At 46.5% G+C, this 24,577-nt stretch overlaps 1 protein-coding gene across 2 annotated transcripts in view; it reads left to right on the top strand.

The window, feature by feature from the left end:
* Window positions 1-18,759: 18,759 nt before the first annotated feature.
* Window positions 18,760-24,577, top strand: part of TSPAN11 (tetraspanin 11) — a 56,813-nt gene continuing 50,995 nt past the window's right edge. For both annotated transcript variants that reach the window (XM_070409542.1, XM_070409541.1), the window contains exon 1: window positions 18,760-18,839. In XM_070409542.1, coding sequence (XP_070265643.1) covers window positions 18,833-18,839 — 7 coding nt within the window. In that variant the 5' untranslated portion in view covers window positions 18,760-18,832. The remainder of the gene's footprint in view (window positions 18,840-24,577) is intronic.

Raw genomic sequence — 24,577 nt, 5'->3', positions numbered from 1 at the left:
CAGCTTTATTCACAGTAGCCCAAAACTAGAAGCAAACCAGGTATCCTTCAATGAGTGAATGGGTAAACAATCTGTGATACATCCATACCAGGCATACTACTCAGCAATAAAAAAGAATGATTGATATATGCCACAACTTGGATGAATCTCCAGAGAATTATGCTGAGTGAAATTCTAAAATCTAACAGCAATAGGTTACATACTATATGATTCCATTTATATAGCTTTCTTTAAATGACAAAATTATAGAAACAAATAAGAGATTAGTGTTTTCCAGGGGTAAAGGAGGGGAATGATAGGAGGGAGGCGTGTGGATGTGGCTATAAAAGGGCAACATTGATGGATAAGTCTTATATCTTGAATGTCTCAATGTCAACATTCTGGCTATGATACTGCACTATACTTTTGTAAGATGTTACCATTGGAGGAAACTGGGGAAAAGATACATGAAATCTCTCTGCATTGTTTCTTATAACTGCATGTGTGTGAATTCACAATTAGCTCAAAATAAAACATTTAATCTTTAAAAATTGCACCAGCATGCAGTCAATAGATCTGCTGATCCGGGAAGCCCATAGCAAGTGTGGTGGAGACTGGAAACAGAGAGAGAAGATTGGGAACAATTTTCTCCCTGTTTGTGGGTTGTTTTCTCATCCTCTTAACAGGATCTTTTGTGAAGCAGAAGTTTAATTTTTAAAAAATATATATACTTTTATTGATTTCAGAGTGGAAGGGAGAGGGAGAAAGAGAAACATCAATGATGGGAGATAATCATCGGCACAGCCGATGAATGAGAGGTTTTAAAAAGCCAATGAGCCCCACATGGGGTCAGGATAAATGTGTACTGATGCTTCACTTGCAGAAAGAAGAGAGGAGAAGAATTACCATATGGCTGATTTACAAACGAAACCTCTCTCAGCCTGACTCTATCTGAAGCCAGAAGCCCCACTCAGCCTGGCGCACATTCAAATGGCAAGTCCTCACCACTCCCCGTGCCAACATCGGCCCCTCCAACTCAGACTCAGTGACTCGATCCATTTACACAAAGTCAGCAGTTTGGACATATGCTTGCAATCTAAGGCTTCCTGTGGGGTACGCAGGCCTTTAATAACATCTCTTACGGGAAGAGTGTGGTGTGGGGTGCCAGGCCACGCTGGAGTTGGACTGAAGGTGTGGTTATGAATAAACCAGGGCTGGAAAGGTCAGTTTTCCAGCCCACAGCCTGGGCTGTGTGAATCTTGGGGTGGGAGTTGGGGCGGAGCAGCAGCTCTCAATGGGTTTTTTCAGAAAATGATCCTTTGAGTGTTTTTCCCTCATGTCAGAAGAAAAAACCCCACAGGATTTTCCCACTTCTCCACTCCTGCCTCTGCTGGAAGCCAGAGGAGATGGCATGAAGCCCCGCCTGCCCCGCCCCTAGCTCTCCCCCTGCCCTGAGGGAAACGATAGCAGGGCCACACAAGGAGCAAAGCCGCCTCCCCTCCTGCTCCTGCCCTGGGGCTGCTGCGCCCCTCACCCTGGCTTTTGCGTGGGGCCCTTTTCACAGGAATTGCTCCCAAAGGAGCAGTCCTCTTCTTAATGTGCTCCTTAAGCATTTCCAGTGATTCCATAAACAACACACTAAAAAAAAAATGTCCCGATGTATTAGTTCAGTTGATATCCCATTTAATTTGGCCCTGTGTTCTCAACTTCTTCTACCAATCAGATAGCAGCGATCTGGAAAAGCACATTCTTTTACTTAAACTAACATCCTTCAACAACTGCTTCTCCCGCTTTAGAAAACATCAGCGTTTGGAGGGAACATTTCCTTAAGTTGCAAGCCACTGCCTGGGCTGTGACCTTCGGCCCAGTGCTCAGCCTCCCCTTCCCTTCCCCTTCCGTTGGTATCCAGGAGGTTGTCCTCAAGGCCAGGTTCACCAGGCCAAGGAAAGCTGACCGACTGATTTGCAGGAGGCTCTTGGCCAGGAATTCCTCTTCTGCAAACTTCTTTCACATGAGGCCTCCTGGGCCTGCAGACTAGAAGCCTGTAGGCTAACAGGAAATCAGCAGCAAGCCAGGGAGAGTATGAATATGGAATTCTTCCAGAGACACACTGAGCTTTCTCTCATCCTAGGCTTTTATTCAATAAGGGATGAGGAAGGAGTGCAAGCAACAGGACAGAAAACAAACTGCCTAAATGACTAAGAAACCTTGTGCCGGAGTGATTGCTAAATTCTGTGGTCCTGGCACCCAGCTCCCAGGATCGAATCTCGTGTGCTGGAGAGCTACAAGTCTACGGGCAGTGTCCTCAGGAGCAGGGGTGAGGGTGTAGTTTCGGAGCTGCTGACCGGCCCTCTTAGCTGAGCCACGAAGGCCACGTGCAAGGCAGGAAGAGCAACGGCGCAGGTGGGGTACAGGGTCAAATATAGCAGACTCGGAGACCCTAAGTGGGCTCAACTCTCCTTTCCAATGTGTGTGATTCTATGCGTTATAGACCATCTCCCTTCTCTGCCTCATTTCCTTATTAATAAACTCGAGATATTAATACCTATCTCGGGAGGTGATTGTGAGGAACCAACATTAGAAACACGCTCCCCATCACTAACAAAAGCCCAACAACCATGCCTAAAAGGAGTTTGTTGTTTTTACTTAACTCTAGAGATAGATAGTCCAAGTTCCAGATACTTGTTCAATTCTCATTGATTCTAAGACCCATGTTGTTTTGTGTGTGTGTTTTTTCCTCCACATTTTAATGTCTTGGGAATCTGGCTGTGCTTTTCAAACAGGCTGTAGTTTAATGAGCAGCATTAATTGTATCTTTCCTAATGGTACCAATAATGGCGTGTTCTACAATATTGATTGTGTTTCTAATGAAAGACATTATGTTATCAGGGACTAGACTCTTAGCCTGGTGGCTTTCAGCCTCATGGTTGCAAGAAGGCTGCTGCACCCTCGGGCATCACATCCATATTACAGGCAAGAATAAAGGAGGAGTGGGAAGAAGATAAAGCATTTTCTCTCCAAGAAATTTCCACTTACATATTATTGGCCAGAACTATGTTACATGGCCATCTGCAGAGTTTCAGGTTCCCAGGCTCTATAAAAGAGGAAGGCAGGGGAGACAGAAGGTGGCTGGGTACTGAGTGAGGCAAACTGTTGTGTCTGCCATCATTTGTAAAAGACTTAGCCCAGTCTCAGGCATGTAGTCAAGCTCACCAAATAGCAGCTCTTTACCACCACACGAGCAAAAACCCAAGTGATTTGTGTTGAGATAAGCCAGCCTACCAAACAACTTCATGTCTTCTTCCTGTTTATATTTTTTAGTTGATCCTCACCCAAGGATATTTTTTCCATTGATTTTTAGAGGAAGTGGAAGGGAAGGAGAGAGAGAGAGAGAGAGAGAGAGAGAGAGAGAGAGAGAGAGAGAGATATTGGTTGCCTCGCAACCTGGGCCAGGGATGGAACATGCAACCTTTTGGTCTGTGGGCCGACGCCCTAACCACTGCGTAACACCAGCCAGGGTACAACTTCATTTCTTAGAACACTGCATCAACACTCTCTAGGAATGCAAAGGAGGTTTCCCCAGGAACGTGTGATAAACACACTTCTCTTCTTTCCAGTTCTGCACAACCATCTCTTTATTTGCTCTGGTGCAAAGCAAATAAGTAAGCTATTTTGCAGTTCTCACAAATGAGTTATTTTGGTTTTCCTTCTCGGAGCTAAGCCCATCTCCCCTTTTACTCTGGCTGCCACCGCCCTGCAAGCCCCTGCTGACGTCGGTGCGGACAGCCTGCAGGCTGGCTTCTGTAACCCAGACTGGGCATTCCCGTGGTCACGCTAAACTTCCTAAGGTGATGGGAAGGGAGTTGACCTCTGTTCAGTTTCTCTGTAAACTTCACGGCAAGCAGGGTATAAGCATTCCTGTTAGGAAAATGTTCAAGGTCATCCAGCTGGTAAACACGGAGCTGAGGCCCAAACCCAGGTCCATCTGGTGCCAGTAACCTTCCCAGTACACCTCACTGCCTCCAGAAGTGCTGTTTGCTGTTTAACTCTCAGTTTTAGGCCAAAAAAAAGTCACGCATCTACTCTAATATCAGGAGCCTCTGAAAAGTGGAGGTGTTGCAGCTGCGGCGACCCCCAGGCAGCTGGCCTCTGTGCTTGAAGGGTGGAGCGCAAGGGTACAAAGTCCACCAGGTGTGACCTCAGAGATCGCCCCATCCGATTCCCTCACCGGGCAGATGAGGAAACGAGGCCCTGGGAAAGAAGCTAGTGCTGAGAATAAGAAAAGGGTCTAGGAGTCAGACCGCGTAACTTCTAGGCCACTTGCTTTCTCCAGCATAACAGGCTCCTACTGTTTCCCAAGTTCTCAGCCGGACTCTCCAGGTCAACCTCGGGCCAGGCTGGGAAACCACACCAGCAACTCTGCCCTGTGGGCTTTCATTCGTTCATCTACAAATATTTCTAGAGCATTTACTATGGGCCCGCACTGTTCCGAGCTGGAAATGCAGCAAAGAACAATAAAAACAATGACCCAGTTCTCATGGAGTTTATATTCTAGTGGGGGCGGGCGGAGGATACGGAAATAAATGGAGAGGAACAAGAAACTATCAGATAACAGATAACAGTGAGTTCTATGGAAAGACAAACAGAAAGATGTTACGGAGACTGATCAGGGGTGTACTTTAGAACTGGGGTCAAGGAAGAGATCTCCCGGGGGTGACATGTAAGCCAGGAACTGAATGATGAGAGAGCGCAGCTGGGCAAGGATGGAGAGGAAGAAACGTCTGGGCAGACAACGCAGAGGTGCCAGCCTCCGAGAGGAAATGGGCTTGGCTGCACGAGGAAGAGGAAGGAGGTCCTTGGGGCCTGAGTCCACTGAGCCAGGCAGGGAGAGAAGTGACCAGGTAAGAGACAGGCCAAGGGCACATCCTTTCGGGCTCTGTAGGCCGGTGGGAGGGATTTGTTTTTGTTCTCGGTGCAATGAGAGGTCACTAGAGGGTGTCAAGCACATGAATGCCATGCTCTCATTTCAGTTTTGAAAAGATCCTCTGGATGCCTTAAAAAGAACACGCCCACCCCCAGGGCTGCCTTCACTTCACTCCAGTACGAACATCCTCTGAAGTTGGGCAGAGCGGGCCTAGTTTTATTAACACTTATGACCTTGTATACTCATGTCAAAGGAGCAAAATAAAAACTCCTTCAACAACATTTCTCTACACAAAAGTAAGACAAACTATAAATCACTATGTCTAAGACAGGATCGTAAATTATGCAGTGAAGTAAATATGAGGTATAATAGAATCTATAGTAATGTTATACCTTTAGGAAACCCGTGTCCATTGGAAAATATATTATTCCCCTGGTTGTTTGCTCCATCGCTTATAAAAAGAGTCATGGATGATGCAAAAAACCATTTATATAATTTATATCTGGTTTAAATACACACCTAATGCCAAGTGCTCAAGTTGCAGCCATGAAACCGTCAGTGGTATTTCAGTTCATGACATTGTCCAAACTGAATCACCAATGTTTAAAAAACAAAGCCGAAAACAAATCTTTATTCATTGTCTCATCAAATATTTGTTGTGTGCCTGCTACACGCCAGGCCCTGCTGGGTCTGGGAGCCAACAAACCACAGGCTCCCTGCCTTCATGGGCCTGCCTTCCGATGACCTGGACACTGAACAAGGAAGACGCACAAAGAAACACACAGTTACAACTTGTAGTTGGGTTATGGTGGAAGAGAACAGAGATCGCCTCACTTAGATCACGAGGCTCAGGGAATGCATCTCAGGTGGACCTTTAAGATGGCCAAGGGCCCATGCAGTTGACAGACTTCCATTGCTCTCCGGCCTCGTTCTCCTCTCTATCTCTCTTCAGACAGATACTTGCCCAGGGACTCACTCTCTTACCGTGTTGGCCCTCTCTCCCAACCCCGTGTCCCCCAAGCCCTGGGGCCCCCAGGTGTAAGCAGATGACCCTCAGAGCCAGCATCTCTAAGCAAGGGAAGTCCTGGGCACCTGACAGAGGGCAGCGTGTAAGCCCTTGGTCTGGTTTTCACAAAGGGTCTCCTTTTATGATCTTTAAGAGTTGCCTCCTCTCTCCTGAAGTGTCAGTGTCCCCCATCTGTCAAATGGAATGAAGCACGTAGGCCTTGCCCAGGTGAGCCCCCAGAGATTGACTCTGCTGCCCAGACATCTTCGGAGGGTCCCACAGCAGGCTTCAGACCCCATGCCAAACTGGGACTGGAGTGGCAGAGAAAAGGATGGAGAAGCCCTACCCCCTGCCCAATCCCCTATTGGACCTCAGCCTTGAGCAGGGCCAAACGCCATGCACAGTCCTAGAAAGTCTTCTTGGCAAAGCCTACCAGCTATACGATTCCCCTCAAGGCTTCAGAAACAAACACTGAGATAAAATGAGGACTGTGATTAAAGGTGTGTGGACTTTATTTCTAGATGTTGCACTTGACATATAGCCAGGTGTTAGCAAGTCACTCACCACAATAAGCTTCTCCCTTCACTCAGCCAACTTTCTCCTCACCACTCCTACCCCGCCCCTGTCCTGTGAGACCCTGGCAATAATATATATAATAATAATATATATATTATTGATTTCAGAGAGGAAGAGAGAGGGAGAGATAGAAACATCAATGATGAGAGAGAATTGTTGATCGGCTGCCTCCTGCATGCTCCCCTCTGGGGATCGAGCCCACAACCCAGGCACATTGACCTGACTGGGAATCAAACGGTGACCTTCTGGTTCATGGGTAGACGCTCAACCACTGAGCCACAGTGGCCGGGCAGCACTCTTTATTAGCATAAAACCTGGCAGTGTCAATGTGATGTCTCCAGTCAGAGGCCCAGGCCAGCTTCTTGCACTTTCAACACAAGATTATCCTTTAGGCCATTTTCTATTCCCACCCTTCCTTGGGCTTGGCTCTGTCATCTCTTAGAGTAGGATTAGGGGATGACCAAGGCAATCGGCTCATGGACTGGGGGAGGAGACAACTGCTATAGACCTGAATAAAAGGAAGGATGGGAAGGCATACACACGGCTTGCAGGAGGAAGGTACTCTTAACCTGGGTTCTAGTTGCTGTTCTACCAAGAATTGTGTGACAGCACATTCCTCTCTAGGTCTCAGTCTCATGATTGTGAATAAACATGAACTGGGTGACCTCTAAGCCTTCTTCTGGCTCAAGGACTAAAATTCTCAGTGAGTGCTCATTTCTGCTTGCTCATCACACACATGCTATGCAGGAACTCGGGCGGGGAGAGAGACTGCCGGCTTCCTGTTTGTAAGAAGGAAGTGCGTTGGCACAGCAGCTCTCAGCCTTTCTTTCTTTCTCTTTTTTAATTTATTTTTTTCAATTACAGTTTACTACATTCAATATTATTTTGTATTAGATTTAGGTGTGCAGCATAGTTATTAGATAATCATACACTTTACAAAGTGGTCCCTCTGATATTTCCAGTGCCCACCTGGCATCATAGATAGTTATTACAGTATTATTAACTATATTCCCTATGCTGTACTTTACATTCGGTGACTATTTTGTAACTACCAAGTTGTAGTGCTTAATCCCTTCACCTTTTTCACCCAGTTCCCCAAACCCCTTTCCCTCTGGAAACATCAGCCTGTTCTCTGTATCTATGAATCTGTTTCTGTTTTATTTGTTCTTTAGATTCCACATATAAGTGAAATCATATGGTATTTGTCTTTTTCTCACTTACTTATTTCACTTAGCATAATACTCTCTAGGTCTATCCATACTGTTGCAAAAGGTAAGACTTCATTCTTTCTTACTGCCATGTAATATTCCATTGTATATATGTACCCCTGCTTTTTAATCCACTCATCTATTGAGTTGCTTCCATATCTTGGCTATTGTAAATAACACTGCAATGAACATAGGGGTGCATATGTACTTCTGAATTTGTGTTTTGGGTTTCTTCTTGGAATACATATCCAGAAGTAGAATCACTAGTCATAAGGCAGTTCCATTTTTAAGTTTTGAGGACCCTCCATACTGTTTTCCATAGTGGCTGCACCAATCTCCATTCCCACCCAACAGTGCATGAAGGTTCCCTTTTCTCTACATCCTTGCCAACTGTTTGTTTGTTGATTTGTTGATGGTAGCCATTCTGACAGATGTGAAGCGATATTTCATTGTGGTTTTAACTTGTAATTCTCTGATGTTGAGCACTTTTTCATATGTCTATTTGCCATCTGTATGTCCTATTTGGAGAAATATCTATTCAGGTCCTTTGCCCATTTTAATGGGATTGTTTGATTTTTGGTGTTGAGTTGTAAAAGTTCTTTATAAATTTTGTGTTAACCCCTTATCAGATGCATCATTGGAGAATATGTTCTTCCATTCAGTAGGTTGTCTTTGTATTTTGTTGATGGTTTCCTTTGCTGTGCAAAAACTTCTCATTTGATGTAATCCCATTGGTTTATGTATTCTTTTGTTTCCCTTGCCAGAGGAGATACATCAAAAGAAAAATATTACTAAGAGAAATGTTTGAGATTTTACTGCCTGTGTTTTCTTCCAGAAGTTTTATGGTTTTGAGTGTTACATTTAAGCCTTTAATCCATTTTGAGTTTATTCTTATGTATGGTGTAAGAACGTGGTACAGTTTCATTTTCTTTTGTATCTGTCCAAATTTCCCAACACCATTTATTGAATAGACTGTCTTTACCCCACTGTATGTTCTCACCTCCTTTCTTTCAACATTAGTACACTTGATGAACAATGACTAAGGGCTTGCAACACTCCCAGCACAAATGGGAAGGATCCAGGGCTCCGTATGATGCCTGAGGGATGGGGATTGGGGGGGCGGTAACTTTACCACATCACGCCAGTGCATCCAACACATTTAAAAGGCAGAGCCCCAGCAGACCAGATTTGGAAAATTTATGTTAATAATGTTTTAGACTAGGCCCAAATTGTGTTACATGCTATCAGCAGGGCCTCTTGATTGTTTTATAATTTATTCCACATTTATTCATGTCTGTTATTATCCAGCACAGTGGTAAATGTTGGAGATGTAAAGATGAATAAAATCCTTGCTCTCCAGCTGTTCCCAGCTGATCTCTGTAGCAGCCTGGGGTGTCCTGAGCCAGAGCACACACTCATTCAAATAGGACCTTTGCACAAATCAGGAAAAGGGACCCCTTCTGGGCAGGTGCAGTCTGGTGGGCACATCATCTATTGACAGGTTACGGCTGGCCATTGGTCTCCCTTGGCCCCTTCAGCTGAGCGCCCAGGTACAGTGAGCAATCTGTATAACTGATCCTGGTGATCATGATGGGCTGTCGGATTTCAATCAATGTCTATATTTTTGCTCTAATGAAATATGTATGTCAGCAAAGTCTGTCAAATAGGACACAGACCCAAAGGTGAGAGATGTAAAATCTATCCAACTTGGTGTTTATTGGAACATAAGAAAATGTAACATGTAAGATATGCAAGAGCATGTACTCAGAACAGCAAACTAGCATCAAAGGGAGACCAAGTGATAGTGCAGTAACAGCGATGCTGTTATAGCAGCTGCGAGACGCAGTTACACTGCAGCAGTAATTGCCTTGTAATTATTCTTGACTTGTTTAATGTGTTTCAGTGTTTTAATACTTTCAAGTGTGCCGCACACAAAAAAAATTAGTGAATACACACAAAAATGTTGGAAACCACTAATCTAGTGGAAAAGAAGTGTATAAGAATTCCAGCTCCATGATTAAGTCCTCACTGGAGACATGAGGTCAATAGAGCAAGGCACTTAGCCCAGCCTGGAGAGGCCGAGGAGAAGGTTCTAAAGGGGGTTATAACCAAGCGTAGGCTGAAGATCGAGTAGGAGCTCATCACATGCATAGGTTGGGCAGGGTATTTGAAGCAATGGGGACACTTGTGCGAATGCGTGGGAGAAAGAATAAGTTTGTGTACTGAACTGCAAGCTGGAATATGGCTGGAGAGTAAATTGAGAATAAAAGATTGTCAAGTGAAGGTGAGGTCACCTCACAAAAGAATACTAACGGAATGGATTCTGTTCATACTCTTTTCCCCAAATTCAACCCCTCACCCCACCCCTGCAGAAAGGTGAGATTATTCTGAAGATACACATGATGGAGTTCTCTTTGGAGTTAGCAAAATGTCACCACCCTTAATCTTTTAATTTGGGCGAAAAATGCATAATACTGGCTAAGTATTTTTGCAGAAATATCTATGACCAGGCTTTGCTAAGTAAAGCCTATCTTCAGGATCAGTCACCCAGTTGTGCGAATTAAGAATTTTAGGATAGCAATAGCAGAGCCTTAAATGAAGTCCAGCCCCTTTTAAGCACTGGGCCTTGAGTGCACACCCATAAAGCCGGCCCTGCAGTTGTGGGAGACCAGAAAGGCTTACTAGTACATTTTTGTCTTTATTGGAATGTGGATTTATTTCTTTGGATAAGAGAGGTGAAGGGAGAGAGGGAGAGAGAGAGAGAGAGAGAGAGAGAGAGAGAAATTTCAAGGTAGACAAAATTCATTTTTTAGTTGAACTTCAAATTTTGTCTTCAAAATATCCCTAGCAATCCTCCACAATCATATCATTTGTTTGATGGTTTCTGTGTCATTGAAAAATGCATGCATATTTTGCATTATTCTTAATGATATATCAGTGTTTATTTTAATATGAAAAATGCATTTAGTAAGGTGACTGGTTATGAGACAAATAATACAGACTGGATACCAGTCTCTGCATCGCCACCTACTCAAAATCCTATGAAATAACAGAAATAATTTGATCTATAATGTTGCTGAAAATCAAGGGAGGGTACTACCTGTACACTAAAAATATTGAGGGTGATTATTTTTTTAAAAATTGGATTGATGAAGAAATAAGAATTTTTAAATCTTCAAGCCAAACATGAGTGAGATAAGCTACTTGAGATAAGAGTCTGTTCTCCAAGTGCTGAGTGATAAAATCCATGTGGAGGAGAGAGCCTGGGCCCTCCTCAGGGCTACAGGCTAAATCATTCAGAATAGCTGGCCAGTCAGGCCTGCCCTTCCCAGTTTGCAGATAGGCATGGCCCCTGGGGTAAAGCTGTCATCATTGCTCTCTGACAGGGGAGTCCAGACTCAACAAATCTTGTGAGCTGGGGCCAGGAGGCAGAGTGGGACCTCAGGTAACTTGGGCTCCTGAGATGAACACTCTCCACCCTGAGGACTGACTACCCACAGGCTCACTCTGCACTGACACCTCCCCACACTCACTGGGGAGGGCAACAGCATTTGGACTAGGCAGCAAGGATTTCCTGAGATTGTGAAAAAGCATTGTGCTTAGCTATTAGTCTATTTAGACATTTTTGATATCTTCATGTGACTACCAGGTAATTGATCAATTTAAGTTGATTTCAAAGAAGAAGAGAGAGGGAGAGATAGAAACATCATTCTATTCAAGGTTGCATGAATGTTTGACATGAGTGTAAAATCTCTGAGATCAAAATTCTCCCTTTATATATCTGTTAGTTTATACTTATTAATTGTATTAGTCTAATCCTCTTCAGAACTGTCCAATAGAAATCAATGTGAGATATGTATATTATTAAAAAATTTCCATAGCCACATTAAAAAAAAAGAAACTGGTGAGATTAATTTTAATAGGTTGTATTTAACTTAGTAAATCTAAAATATGATCTTTTCAACATGTAATCAATATTTTAAAAACATTAATGAGATATTTTGCATGATTTTTCATACCAAGTTTTTGAAATCCAGTGTATGTTTTTGCACATACAGCACATCTCATGTTGGCTTAGCCATATTTTGTGTTCAGTAGCCTAGCAGCTATTGGCTATACTCTGTGGCTAGCGGCTACTATATTAGACAGTGCAGTGGTAAATCCTTGATTGTTTTAATTGAGTGGTCATTTTTCTTTCTTTCTCTTTTTTGTTTTGTTTTGTTTTTTTTGTTAATCCTCACCTAAGGATATTTTTTCCATTGCTTTTCAGAGTGAGTGGAAGGGAGGAAGGGGAAAGAGAGAAACATCAATGTGAGACACATCAACTGGTCACCTCCCGCAGGAGCCCAGACCCGGGGTGGGGATGGAACCCGCAACCAAGGTATGTGCCCTTGACTGGGAATCAATCGAACCTGCAACCCTTTGGTGCACAGGCCGATGCTCTAACCGCTGCGCACACTGGCCAGGGCTATTTTTCTTTATACCTTTTAAAAGTGCACAACATTCAGGAATGGACAAGAACTAAACAAACAAACAAAAAGACTCTTCTTGGACCATTAATTCTTTGGGCTTTGAAATCCATTTTCTTATATTAATATTGGCATATCTGTTTCTTGGTATTAGCATTTCCTGGTTAATGCGTCTTTTCCATTCCTCTATTTTGCAGCTTTCTGCGTCATGTATTTTTATGTGTCCATTTAAACAACACATAACTGGCTTTTGTTTGTTACCTGATATGAGAGTTGCTACATTTAATGGGGACTTTACCAAATTACAGTAATCATGACATTGGTATAGCTGGACTTACCTTCTCCACATATTTGTACTTTCTATTTACTATGCTTTTTTGTTATTTTTCTTTTTTTCCATTCCTTACTTTGGTTGGACTAACCAAGCTTTTAGGTGTTGTGCTTCCTTTTTTTTTTCTCTTAGCAGTTTACAAGTCTAATACTATCCTGTTCCTATTCTTTAACTTTTTCCAGCAGGAAAAAGTGGACAGTTTTATTTCCAATAATGTGTGATTATTGATTATCAATTACTTTATCTTCTCTTTTTTGGCTGGTGTTACCTTTAATTTTAACTAATTATAAGTTACACAGATATTTTCTTCTTGTGAAAACTAAAACATTATAGATTTGGTGAATTTCCTCTTTGAGTACATCCCCAATCTCAGTTCCCTCTCAAGAGGTAACAACTGTATTAAGTTTGAAACATATTCTTCCAACTTTTTATAAGCATATTTTAGATACATATATATGGCATTTATAAACATATATAGGGTAGTTTTTGTACTTCCATTTTGAGAATGGAATCATAAAGAAATAGTTGAGCCCTGGACTGTGTGTTCAGTGGTTAGAGCACTGGCCAGCTCACTAGGAGTCAAGGGTTTGATTCCCATCAAGGGCTCATACCTGGGTTGCTAGATTCATCCCTGGCCCCAGGCGGGGCCCATGTGGGAGGCAACCAATTGATGTGTCTATTCTCTCATGGTTGTTTCTCTCTCTTTCTTTTTCTCTCTCTCACCCTCCCTCCTTCCCTTCCACTCTCTCTCTAAAAAAAAAAAAAAAAAAAAAAAAAAAAAAATCAATGGAAAAAATATCCTTCAGTGAGGACTAACAAAAAAAAAATGGTTGAATAAGTAGGCAAGGATATATGTGAAAAAATGTTTCATGACTACATTGTAAAATATTTTTTAAATTGAAAACATTCTAAATATCCATGAATAGGGGGTTAGTTAAATAAATTGTAGTATACCCAATATAAAAATAATTAATATTTTCTTAAATATATTGACATAAAAAGATGATTAGAATATATTCTAAAGTGAAATAAATCAGGTTATACACACATACACATGTACACACACAGAGAAGAAAATACAATGATTTTCTCTGATAGCTAAGATTTCAGGTAATTTTACTTTCTTCTTTAATATGTTAGTGATAGAATCTTCTACAATGAGATATACAGAAGTTACACATTTGTAAATACTAAAAACCTTATTCGCAAAATATAAATCTTAACATAGATGCTTCAGAAAACCCAAAGGCTCTCTTCCTCCCTGGCATGTGCCTGGGACCCTGGGAGGGCCTGTGCCCAGTTACAGAGAAGGATTTGGAGAACTCCGAGGAGAAGAGGGGGGGGGGGGGGGGCAGGTCTGCTGCACATCCCAAAGCAGTCCGCTGTGAGTCCTGTGTCGTTGTGCATACTGTTGATTTATTTGCTCAGCTGTCTGTACTTGGGTTTTCTGTACCCAAATGTGTTTTCTATGTCTTGCTTTGAATAATGGTCTCCTGGGAAAGAACCAGGCTGTAAGTCCTTTGTGCAGCATGCCAAGGGAGCATGACAAGCAATTGGACATCGGAGCAATGCTTTTAACACTGTTAATGAAGATCAATAATTATTTCAAGCACAAATTAGCGCAACTAATGTTCTTGGAGTCGTTGGACGTATGCCTCGCAACTGAAAAACTCACACTTCTGATGTCACGTCTCTTTCATGGGAATTATACCTGAGACCGTGAGGTTCAATTGAACAACCATTTCTTTGCCACCGCCTACTACGTACCAGGTATTGTTGCAGAAATTAGTAAATTCAGTCATTAAGTTCATAGTTAAATGCAGTTTGAATTCAAGCGAATGTTAACTGGTCGATATTTAACTGGAAGAGGGAAAGAGGCTGACCAGAGCCTGTGTAGCTCTGATTTTCACAGGGATGAAGAAGATATGGCCAGTTTCCACTAAGATGGAAGAAAAAAATCTCATGAGTTTCTCCCTAATTTAAAGATGGGGAAACAGGCTGAGTCAGACAGCTGTGTGCTGTGTATGTGGAGGGGAGTGCTTTCTACCTGCGTGTTTCTACCTCCCAGAACACACTGTCTTTCCTGGGGAGGCTCTGAGTCTATACACAGAGACCTCATCAGGGCCACATCAAGATGGCAGCTTCACCAAGCAAGAGTGTCAAGGAGGCAGGAGCAGAGGATGTCAAGGGAACATTCATTTCCGTGCAGCCCTCCTGGGTAGTGACTGGACATTGGTTTGAAAGACAGGCTTGTACACAGGGGATGGAGAAATCTAAGTTTTACATTTCTTGTCCTGTGAGGGGTTAAGGTACAACTTGAATATTAAGCTAATGTGCCATATAGTCTGGGGATGCCAGCAATACAGCAATACCATATCATACTCATCAGTGTCGTGTGTGTGTGTGTGTGTGTGTGTGTGTGTGTGTGTGATCATCCATTTGTGTGACTCCATTTCTAGAAATGGCTATACTAGTAGATACTGTTGCCAGGAAGCAAGGTGATCAGGTCTTGTGCTGGCGTGGGGATCCCACCAGATCTCACCTGGACCTCCAAGTAATAGATGTAGGACCCTTCAGAGCAAAGGAGGGAATTCTTTCTACATCTCTAAAGGAGGCTCTAGAACCTCCATCACCCCAGCACCCCATGACGGATCTGTCAGATGCAAGGCAGGCAATCGGTGCCTGAGTGTGGCCTGAAAGCACAGGCTGCCAGCACCCAGCTGGGAGCAGAAGATGTGCCACAGGCAGAGGCGGGCACGGTCTCCAAGTCTGGGACAGACACTCCGCCTTCCCTGTAGCTTCACAGTTGGGATTTCACCAATTCCCTCCCATTGTTCCCCCGAATAAGGGATTACTTTCCCCATTTTGCAATGCAGGAAATGAGGACCAGACCTAGCAGCCACACCCAAGTGTTTTGGACTCAGTCAGTGCTCAGAGCTCAAGGGGAACTGCTAAAATGGGAGATGGCGCCATCAAGAGCTGTGCTGTGCGCCATCCGTGCAGTCTCCGACGCACCCGGCTTGGAAGGAAACCACAGACTCCTCGTGTGAACAAGGAGTAACAATCAGGATGGAATACTTCCAACTCATATCTCATTTTCCGCACTCCTCATCTAGTCCAAGCCAAACCCCCATTTCCCTTCCACAGATGTTGGATTTTCAACCTTCTCCCTCATCTTCAGAGCATTCTGTGAAATAAGATGGAACAGATTAGGATCTTGTTAGTGGAGCAGCACTTGGTGGGTGGTTGGGGGTCCATTTTTTTCACAGACAGCGAGGACAAAACAAAGACACAAATCCAGAAGTCTAGGAATCCATATTCCAGACCTGTGGTCTGATGCGGCAGCTGCTAGTCATATGTGGCTATTGAGGATTTGAGATCTGTTAAGTGCAACTGAAAGATTAAATATTTTTATTTCAATTAGGTCTAATTAATATAAACTTCCTTATCATTTGAGTCAGTTGGAAAGCGTAAGTATGTATGCAGCAACTTAGGTTTGTAAATCTACTTTTCTTCCCCCTCCCCCCTCCCATTAACCCCTCAAGCCAGTCCTTGCGTCTCCCTTCCCCCCCTCCCCTCCGCCCAGGTCTTCAGCACCCTATTGTCTGTGTCCATGGGTTATGCATATATGCATACAATGTCTTTGGTTGTAAATCTATTTTTTGAACCATGAATGTTATAAAATCTAAATACAGATCAGGTGTTTCAATGAAAAGTCAGATGTGCTGGGAGCGTGAAATGCACACCAGAGCTGGAAAATTTAATAGGTAGAAATATAAAATGTCTCATTAATAGTTTTTATATTGATGCATGTTGAAATAATATTTTAGATATATTGTGTTAAATAAACTGTATCATTAAAATTAATTTCACCTGTTACTTTTTTACAATTTTTAAACATGGCTACAGGGAAATTTTTAATTACAAACCATATGTCTATTGGTTCACCATTCTACATGTTTAATGTTAGTAGGGACAGTGCTGGAGACAGGACATCCTGGTCCACAGGTTCATTTCTTACTTGCCCTCTCATACTGCATAAGGTCCTTCAGAACATTTTCCAACCCTCTCTTCCCTAATTCCTGCTTTAATATTACTAACTTTAGTGAACACTCACTCCCCCTCAGCCTTCCCCACCTACAGCATTCTTCTCCCTCCGAAGGCCTGCCCCACCCTTCTCTCTTCTACTGTCTTCTGCAAACCTACGGTCTCCCCTTCACAGGACTATTGCAATCATATTCTATGAATAACTCTCCTCTCGCGCCCCATTTCTGTCTTTTCCTTTAACACCACCTCGCTTTTTCTGACAATCTCTGTCTCTTAAAACTGCTTAATGAGAGGTCAGGGTCTGCACTGGGGGTCTGCTTCATTAGAGGTCTTGTAGGAAGGTCAGAGGGCAAGGCTATGTTCTGTGCTTGCGCAGGCATCTCTCCCGCCTGGTCTCCTTAATGCTCGTGTGGCTGTTCATGCTGTCTTATCACCATCTACCTATTCTTTTCTTTTTTCTTTATGTTCTTTCTAAAAATTGTTTTTCATTATAGTCCACATACGATATTACATTAGTTTTAGGTGTACACCATAGTGATTCCATATTTATAGACCTTACAGAGCGATCACCACAGCAAGTCTAGCGAGCATCCCACCTTTTCTTTCTTTCACTCTCCCTTTCTCAGTGAGCGCGTAGCTCAGGTTGGATTTCTGGGAAACAGACTCTGCATGGAAATGGAGGTGGGGATCAGCATGCAGGAGGCCTACTGGGAGCTGCTTGGGAACACGCCTGTGAGAGGGCGAGGAAATGGGACTGGGCAGAGAGTGGACTGGAACTGAGGTGCAGTTTCCACAGAAGCCTCCACTAACTCCTTGGGAAGCGCTGGCACTGGGGTAATGTCCAGATGTCCCCAAGGAGGGGCGATTGGCTCCTACTCCCCGCCACCAAAATAATTCTCTCAGAAGTCCCCACAGACCCTCCTCTTTGGTATCCCTGCAGTGTGGGTCCCTATTGGACACACCCTCTTCCCGGGAGCCCCGGTGCCCTGCATAGCAACGACCCTCCTGGATGGTCTCAGTTCCTTTCATTGGCTGCTTTGCCTGCTCAGACCACAGTTCTGTCCTCAAACCAGCCCTCTCTCCCTGGTCTACACTCTCCCCCATCTCATCTTCTCTCAGCTTCACATCTCTCCAGGTCCTCCTCCGACTCCCACCCCCACACCACCACCAAGGTCCTCCTCCTTGAGACCCCCTCTTCACGCTTCCGTCTACAGCCTTCTGCTGCTCCTTCCATATTCCCCCCTCCCCACTGCAGGTCTTCCTCTCACAGAGACACTTGCAATCATCTCCTTTCAAGACCCCCAATTTACGTCCCCTCTGCTAATCCTTTCTCATCAGCCTGGGCATTTAGAAGGCTGGTGCTCCCATGCCTTGCCTGTCAGCTCTCCCTGCCTCCCCTGGCTTCCCTGACCCAGCAACTGGGTAAATGGGTAACCTTGCTCACTGCAGTCAAGTTTCAAAAGGACATGGTTGGATAAGCACAGGCCCCGTCACAGGCAGCGTTGCCCTGCCCTCCGCCAGGGCACAGGCAGGTGGGCTCTCTGCCTGGCCTTCCTTGTCCCCCAGTCTAGGAAGAGATCGTGGTTCTCCCTGCCCAGGGAATGGGAAGCTGATGGCCAGTAGGACTGTCCGAGGGACAGGGCAGTGATGGTAGACTTCCCTGTGCTGGCTGTGGGGGAAGAAGCGGGAGATGGAAGGCCCTTTGCGGTCACACATGCTAGTCCCTGGAGTCAAGAGCCCTCGCGGGCCAGCTTCTCCCAGGACCCTGCTCATTTCCTGCTCCACCAGGGCCGACCTGGGGGCAGCAAGGCCTGAAAGAAGCCTGGGGCGGGGAGGGGGGTAAGGGCAGAGGGGCATCTGGAAGCCGCGGGACCCCAGTCCACCCCAACACCTCCTAACAAGAATCCCCCAGGCAACCGCACAGCTGCCCCGAACTCCAACTGAATTCGCTCTGTGTGCTGTGAATTGAAGAAAGGCCAAGTCCCAAACAAAGACGCTGCCGCACAGGGCTTCTGGGGAGCCCAGCCCGCGGCGCTGGGAGAAAGCGAGCCTGGGAACAGAGGGGGCGCCGAGGGGAGGGTGGGCGCCGGGAAGCGGGGCGGGGCAGGGCGGGCAGAGAGGCGCGGGCGGCAGGAAGGGCCAAGGGAGCGCACCGCCTTCACCCAGACCCTCTCCGGGTGGGAAGTCAGGAGCGCGGCGGGCCGGCGGGCGGGCGGGCAGGGGGCGGCCCTCTGAGCCTCCACTCCACCTCCAGGCTCCACTCCTCTGGCTGCGAACCGAGCCCTGTGCCCCATGGCCGGTAAGTGCAGTGCGCCGGGTTCCGGAGGGCCCGCGGGGCTGGGGCGCACGGGGAGGAGGGCGTCCCGGGAGGCCTGCGGGTCCCGGGGAGGAAGCGCCCCACTTTCTCTGTCTTGTCCCCTGCTCTCCCCCCACCTCCCAGAGCTGGACCGCAGAAGGCCTTGGTGGGCAAGGGCTAGCTGACTTCTGGTTAGGAGTGGGGCAGGAATCCTGGGGCCATTCAGGATTGATGTGTGTAAGCACTGGTGTCTGTACGGGGTCCCAGCATTTGTGCCCAGAACTGTGCTCCTGATTCCTTCACGCGGGTCTTGGGAGAGGCTCTGGGCCCGTCAGTGCCCTGTGCTGCCAGTTTGCTCAGTGCATGGCTGCTCCTCTTCAAATTGCCATTCTCTTTGTCCACCCTGAATTCCAGTCGCTGGCTCTTAACCATGAGGTGACAGGTCCAGCGTGATCCTAACTAAAATTTCACAGTCCTTGGCTCTGTCCCGCATGCAGAGCAGGGTTCATGTCAGCAGCTGTTGCGCCTCCTGTGTGTTCAGGACTGTCCTCAGCATCTGCCTGCCCGTGCAGACTGTGCACAGTCCCATGGGCGCAGAGATGTACTGGGGAACGTGGTGCAGCAGACCCTGTCGCCTATGTTTGCCTGCCTGGGTAGTTGATTAGTTTGGTATGGAAAGAAGGAAGGTGTGGGAGGTTCTAGAGCAGTGGTTCTCAACCTTCCTAATGCCGCGACCCTTTAATACAGTTCCTCATGTTGTGGTGACCCCCAATTTCATTGTTACAAATTGAACATAATTAAAGCATAGTGATTAATCACAAAAACAATATGTAATTATATATGTGTTTTCCGATGGTCTTAAGCGACCCCTGTGAAAGGGTCGTTTGACCCCCAAAGGGGTCGCGATCCACAGGTTGAGAACCGCTGTTCTAGAGGGTGTTGTTTTCACGTGATATGTGCAGTGTTCACATGCATAAATAGGCTGGAGAATATAAAAGGGAGGAGGGCTCAGCTGGATTGGACAGGAGAGCATCTCTGCTGGGTCAGAGTGGCCAAGTGCAGAAGTAGGTGCCCCAGAGCCTCCGGCAGGGTGGCACGTGGTGAGGCAGGCGTGGCTGGAGAGGAGAGGCAGCTCTGGAAAAGCCCCTGTGCATACTCTGGGGCAGAGCATAAAGAGAACAAAGGTGGTGTTAGGCCAGCGGATGGTCTGTGTTTACCTCATGGGCAGCTGGTTTCTAGTGGAAAGAATCTAAAAGTGGAGTCTGGAGACCTGGGTCTGAATCAGAAGTTAGTGGTTGTTACTTGGTCAGTGCAGTGTTCCCTGCACAGCTCACTCTGGGGTTCCATGGCTTTGGCTTCGTGTGCAAAACTAGTATCCACTGCCCTTCCTCCCTCATGAGGCGCCAATTAGCTGATGCCTGGGAAGTGCTGTGACAGCAGGAAGGCTCTCAGGGCAAAGGGCAAATGCTGGGCCCACAGGTGCCACCTGGGAGGTGTGGGCAACACTTGGGGGCCTGGAGCCGTTCGGTTTGTGGGTCAAAGAAGGCGCCATTTGCATGCTGCTCCCTGTGATATTCAGCGTCGCAGGGCTGTCTGCCTCGCAGCACTCTGACTGTGACACCCGTGCGGCCGGTGGTGCGGTGGTTTGGGTGGATGCCCCCGCAGCGCAGGCCCACCCTGGAGTGGGTGGCCTTGGAGTCAGAGCCCTGGAGCAGCATGACTTCCAGGCACCCTTCCTCCCGGTGAGCGGGAGGCTTTGGACCCTCCGTCTCGCTTGTACCATCTGCCAGCAATGGAAGTAGCAGGAGCATTTCCCAGTTTGCAGCCAGAGGGACAGGAGAGGACGCTTTCCCAGCCAGGCAGGGGTCAGGGAGGACAGCTGCAGGGCGCTGTCTTTTGGGTTACAGACCCCCAGCTGTAACAGGGAGGGGGTCAAGAGTCATGACAGACAGCCCCAAACACCAGGATGTGGTTGGGGTTGGTCAGCCCTTGGATGTCACCAGTCACCTCGACTTCTTTGAGTGCAGCAGCTATTTGGTAAACATTGTGAAAGGAAAGAGCCCTGGCAGGAAGCCGGGAGACCCAAGGTCAAGTCCCAGCTCGGCCTCCTCCCCGCGTGTGACCTGGGAAAGTCACTCGCCTCTTTGAGGCCGCTTCCCCGCTGGTCAGAATCAGGCCTCCTTCCAGGTCATCCTTCTGCTCTCAGCTCATGTCTCACGTCCCCCAAGAGCCATTCCTGATCCCCAGTCTGAAGCAGCCACCTCCTGACCCAGTCACAGTGCTGATCTACTTGCTTCACAGCACTTACCGCCATCTGAACTCCTGTCTGCCCATCACACCGCACTGTGCGCTTCTGCAGAGAGGCCCTCCCTCTCCTGTTACCTGCTGGCTCACCAGCACCCAGCACACAGTAGGTACTCGAGAAAGGTTGGGTTAGCAAGTGAGGGAATGACTTAGTATGGGGGAATGGCTGCATGGTTTGCAAATTGTGCTCCTAGGCGCTTCTGAGGAAGGAGCAAGCCCCATAGGCCCCGCCCTGGGGGCACCAACTGCTCAGGGATCATCTGAATTGTGGATTGGCTTCCAGGTAGGATTTCCTTTGACAAAAGCATCCTCCCACTATAAACTAGAAAACCGTTGTATCAGAAGACTCATGGGGGCCTTTTAAACACCAAGTTGAAATAATAGTAATGCACACGGGGCCCTCAAGGAGGACCAAAGGCAGCGATTCAGACTGGACATGGTTATCCCACAGACCATTTCTGCTCAGCCACGGAATTCATCGTATGGGTGGTTTTTTTTAACTGGTGGAATTCCCTGGATTTTTGGTCAAGGTTAACATGAAAATTATTTTGCACACAGTACAGCAGTGAGGGGTATGTGGGAAACTCTGGAGCCCGTGTGAGACAAGCACTAGACCGAGAGGACACACTGAATATCCACAAAGTGGCTAAGCCCCACGCTGAGGGACCGGAGCTGCCTATGCAGCGTGATGTCTGTCATCGCCCTCCCTTGGGTGTGTTCCCAGGCAAACTGCCTGGATGTGCCTCCTGCCCAGGAGGTGTCCACTTGGCATCGTTTTTCTTGAATAGTTGGCAGTGGAGAGGAGTCCTCCACTCTGAGCGATTTCTGAGGGCAGCAGCGCAACGGCTCGCCCTGACCCACATTTACAGCAGCCACGTCAGCTCCATGTGAAACATCTGTCATGTGTCTCTTCCTATAAATACATTTACAGACGGCGGTGCGGCTCCTGTGTCCAGCACTGCCCGGGTTTGGGGCACAATATGTACTTACCGCCACCTTTACTAAACCCACGGGAGTTAGTATATCCCATGTGTACTATAATATAGAGTTCTATGGCACAGCACATTACTTATTAGTTACATAATGCCTATATTAGCAGTACGCCCACGGGCGGAGAAGGAGGTCTGGCTGGGTTGTTTAGGTGGTTGGTGAGGAGGGGCCTTTGGAGAGAAGAGACGGGTACAGATCAGAATCTCATTCACTCCTTTGGACACTGACTCTACTGCTTGTACATGTCCCTGCTCTGGCTGACGCTTATACTTACAAGACAGCACACCCCAGAGCAGACCTGGGCAGGGGTATTAATCTACATGGAGTCACCACTTGCCTGCTAAGAGCCTGACTCTTCAGGCCTCAAAAATACATAAGGACCCGGTCCCTGACCTCGAGCATCTATTGTTGGGAGATTAAACTCACTCCCAAGAAGAGATGGGAACACGGCTGGCGCTCAGAGACGGCGAGGAAAACAAGTGGCAGCCCAGGGCACGCAGCCCAGCCTGGAGCCCGGCTCTGCCCCTTCCTCTCGTGTGACCTCACTAAGCCCCAGTTCCTCATCCTGTAAACAGAGGAAATGGTCCGTGACTCCTAGCCTGGTGTACAGAAGCCTGAGTTAGGCCTACAGAGCGCAACTTAGTAGAGGGCATGGAGCACCGAAGCTTCTGATGACGACAGTGAACAGTTTGGAGAAGGGCTCATGGTGGTAACCGCTGTGCAATTGTGTCTAAACACAGGTCAACCCTGTCGGTGGTCAGGGGTGCATGGTCTCCTGCTGGTTATACCCCCAAGCCAACCAGGCACCCCTTTTCTTTTTGGGGTGCCTTCCAGTGCACAGCTTAGGGGAGGAATGCAGCTGTATGTGAACAACTTCTCTTTCCTGTTTTCACTGCCCCTGGATATGCATATGGCCCTTCTTCAAGGCTTAGGGAGCTTTACTCTAAAATGCCTGAACTCAAGAACTGAGGTAGTTACAGGGGTTCAGGAACTGGTGAGGGAAATTGCTCTGCTGGCTCCCAGTCTGTTTTGAAGTAGTTCCCTGCTCCTCTTTGATGGTAGAGGGAGTAATCAGCAGTGGCTCTCGGCTTGTCCTGACTTAGGGATTCTTTATTTTTTAACACTGACCTCATGTTTTGAAACATTTTTGTCAGCCAAACTTTAATGTAAATGAAAAGTTATTTCTCCAGTTGAAAAAAATTAATCGAAGACCATGTCACTGATCGTGAATTCACTGTTAGCTGTTCGCTTTCTGCTTTCTATCACTTACAGTTTTAAATGGGATTCTGTGCTCATGGGGCATCCTGAATGCAATAAATGAGGCAGCACAGAACAGGGGCAGCACACTGCGCCTCTCCCTCTCTCGCACCCGTGCCCACCGAGATGCCCTCAGCAGGGCATTAACCCACCAAGGCCCTTCTCAGCGTGGGCCCCGTGCAACCGCACAGGCTGCTGGCCCATGAAGCCAGCAGGGCCTCAGCCTTGGCCTCTGGTTTTAGTCACATTTTTGGATAGAAGCCCAGTTAGGGCAGAACAAGTCCTTTAAGCGGGTGGGCCATTCAAGTGCCCTTGGATCCCAGTTAGCCACTCAGAAGGCAGCTACCACTTTCTGATCACACTGAGCAGATACTAAGGGCTTTTAACTCCTCAGTTTCAAGCAAATATTAGGAAACAAGTACAGCAAGTCCTTGGTAAGTTCCGAGACTGTAAGCCAAACGACTCAGAGTAAAATCAATCTTACCACCGGCTAATGGTTATAAACGGGAGAGAAGTTCCTATGGCTTCTTGTCCACTTCATAACGAACGTTGAGTGAAATGTTGTTTGAGGACCTGCTGTTCCAGTATGTGGGCTCGGAAAGGGGTGGAAGGAAGCCCCTGGTCGTTTTTTAACGTACGAAGGAAAACTGTTAGAAGAAGCCACCATTACTTCAATTCCTCTAAAGTAATCTACATTCTACCTTGGTTTCAATTATCGTTCAAATAATGCTAATTGTGGATAGCTATTTTCATTATTAAATTTAATAATTCATGACTGGCTACTCTCCAGGGGTTCAACAACTGTTTTTCTGTGACTTGCAAGCTAATATTACACATTTAAAAGGTTGAAACAAATAAAGAAAGAAGAATATGCCGAAGCCGGTTTGGCTCAGTGGATAGAGCGTCAGCCTGCGGACTGAGGGGTCCCGGGTTCGGTTCCGGTCAAGGGCATGTACCTGGGTTGCGGGCACATCCCCAGTGGGGGATGTGCAGGAGGCAGCTGATCGATGTTTCTCTCTCATCGATGTTCCTGACTCTCTATCTCTCTCCCTTCCTCTCTGTAAAAAATCAATAAAATATATTTAAAAAAAAAAAAAAAGAAAGAAAGAAGAATATGCAGCAAAGACCACATGGGCTGCAAGCCTGAAATATTTGCCAACTAGTCTTTTATAGAAAGTAGGCTGAGCCCT

The sequence above is a fragment of the Myotis yumanensis genome, unplaced genomic scaffold (genome assembly GCF_028538775.1).
Source record: "Myotis yumanensis isolate MYYU_CA2020_CCGP unplaced genomic scaffold, mMyoYum1.0.hap1 SCAF_3, whole genome shotgun sequence".
Taxonomy (NCBI): Eukaryota; Metazoa; Chordata; class Mammalia; order Chiroptera; family Vespertilionidae; genus Myotis; species Myotis yumanensis.
The sequence above is the reverse complement of the archived record's forward strand: the minus strand, read 5'-3'. Positions and strand labels throughout refer to the sequence as shown.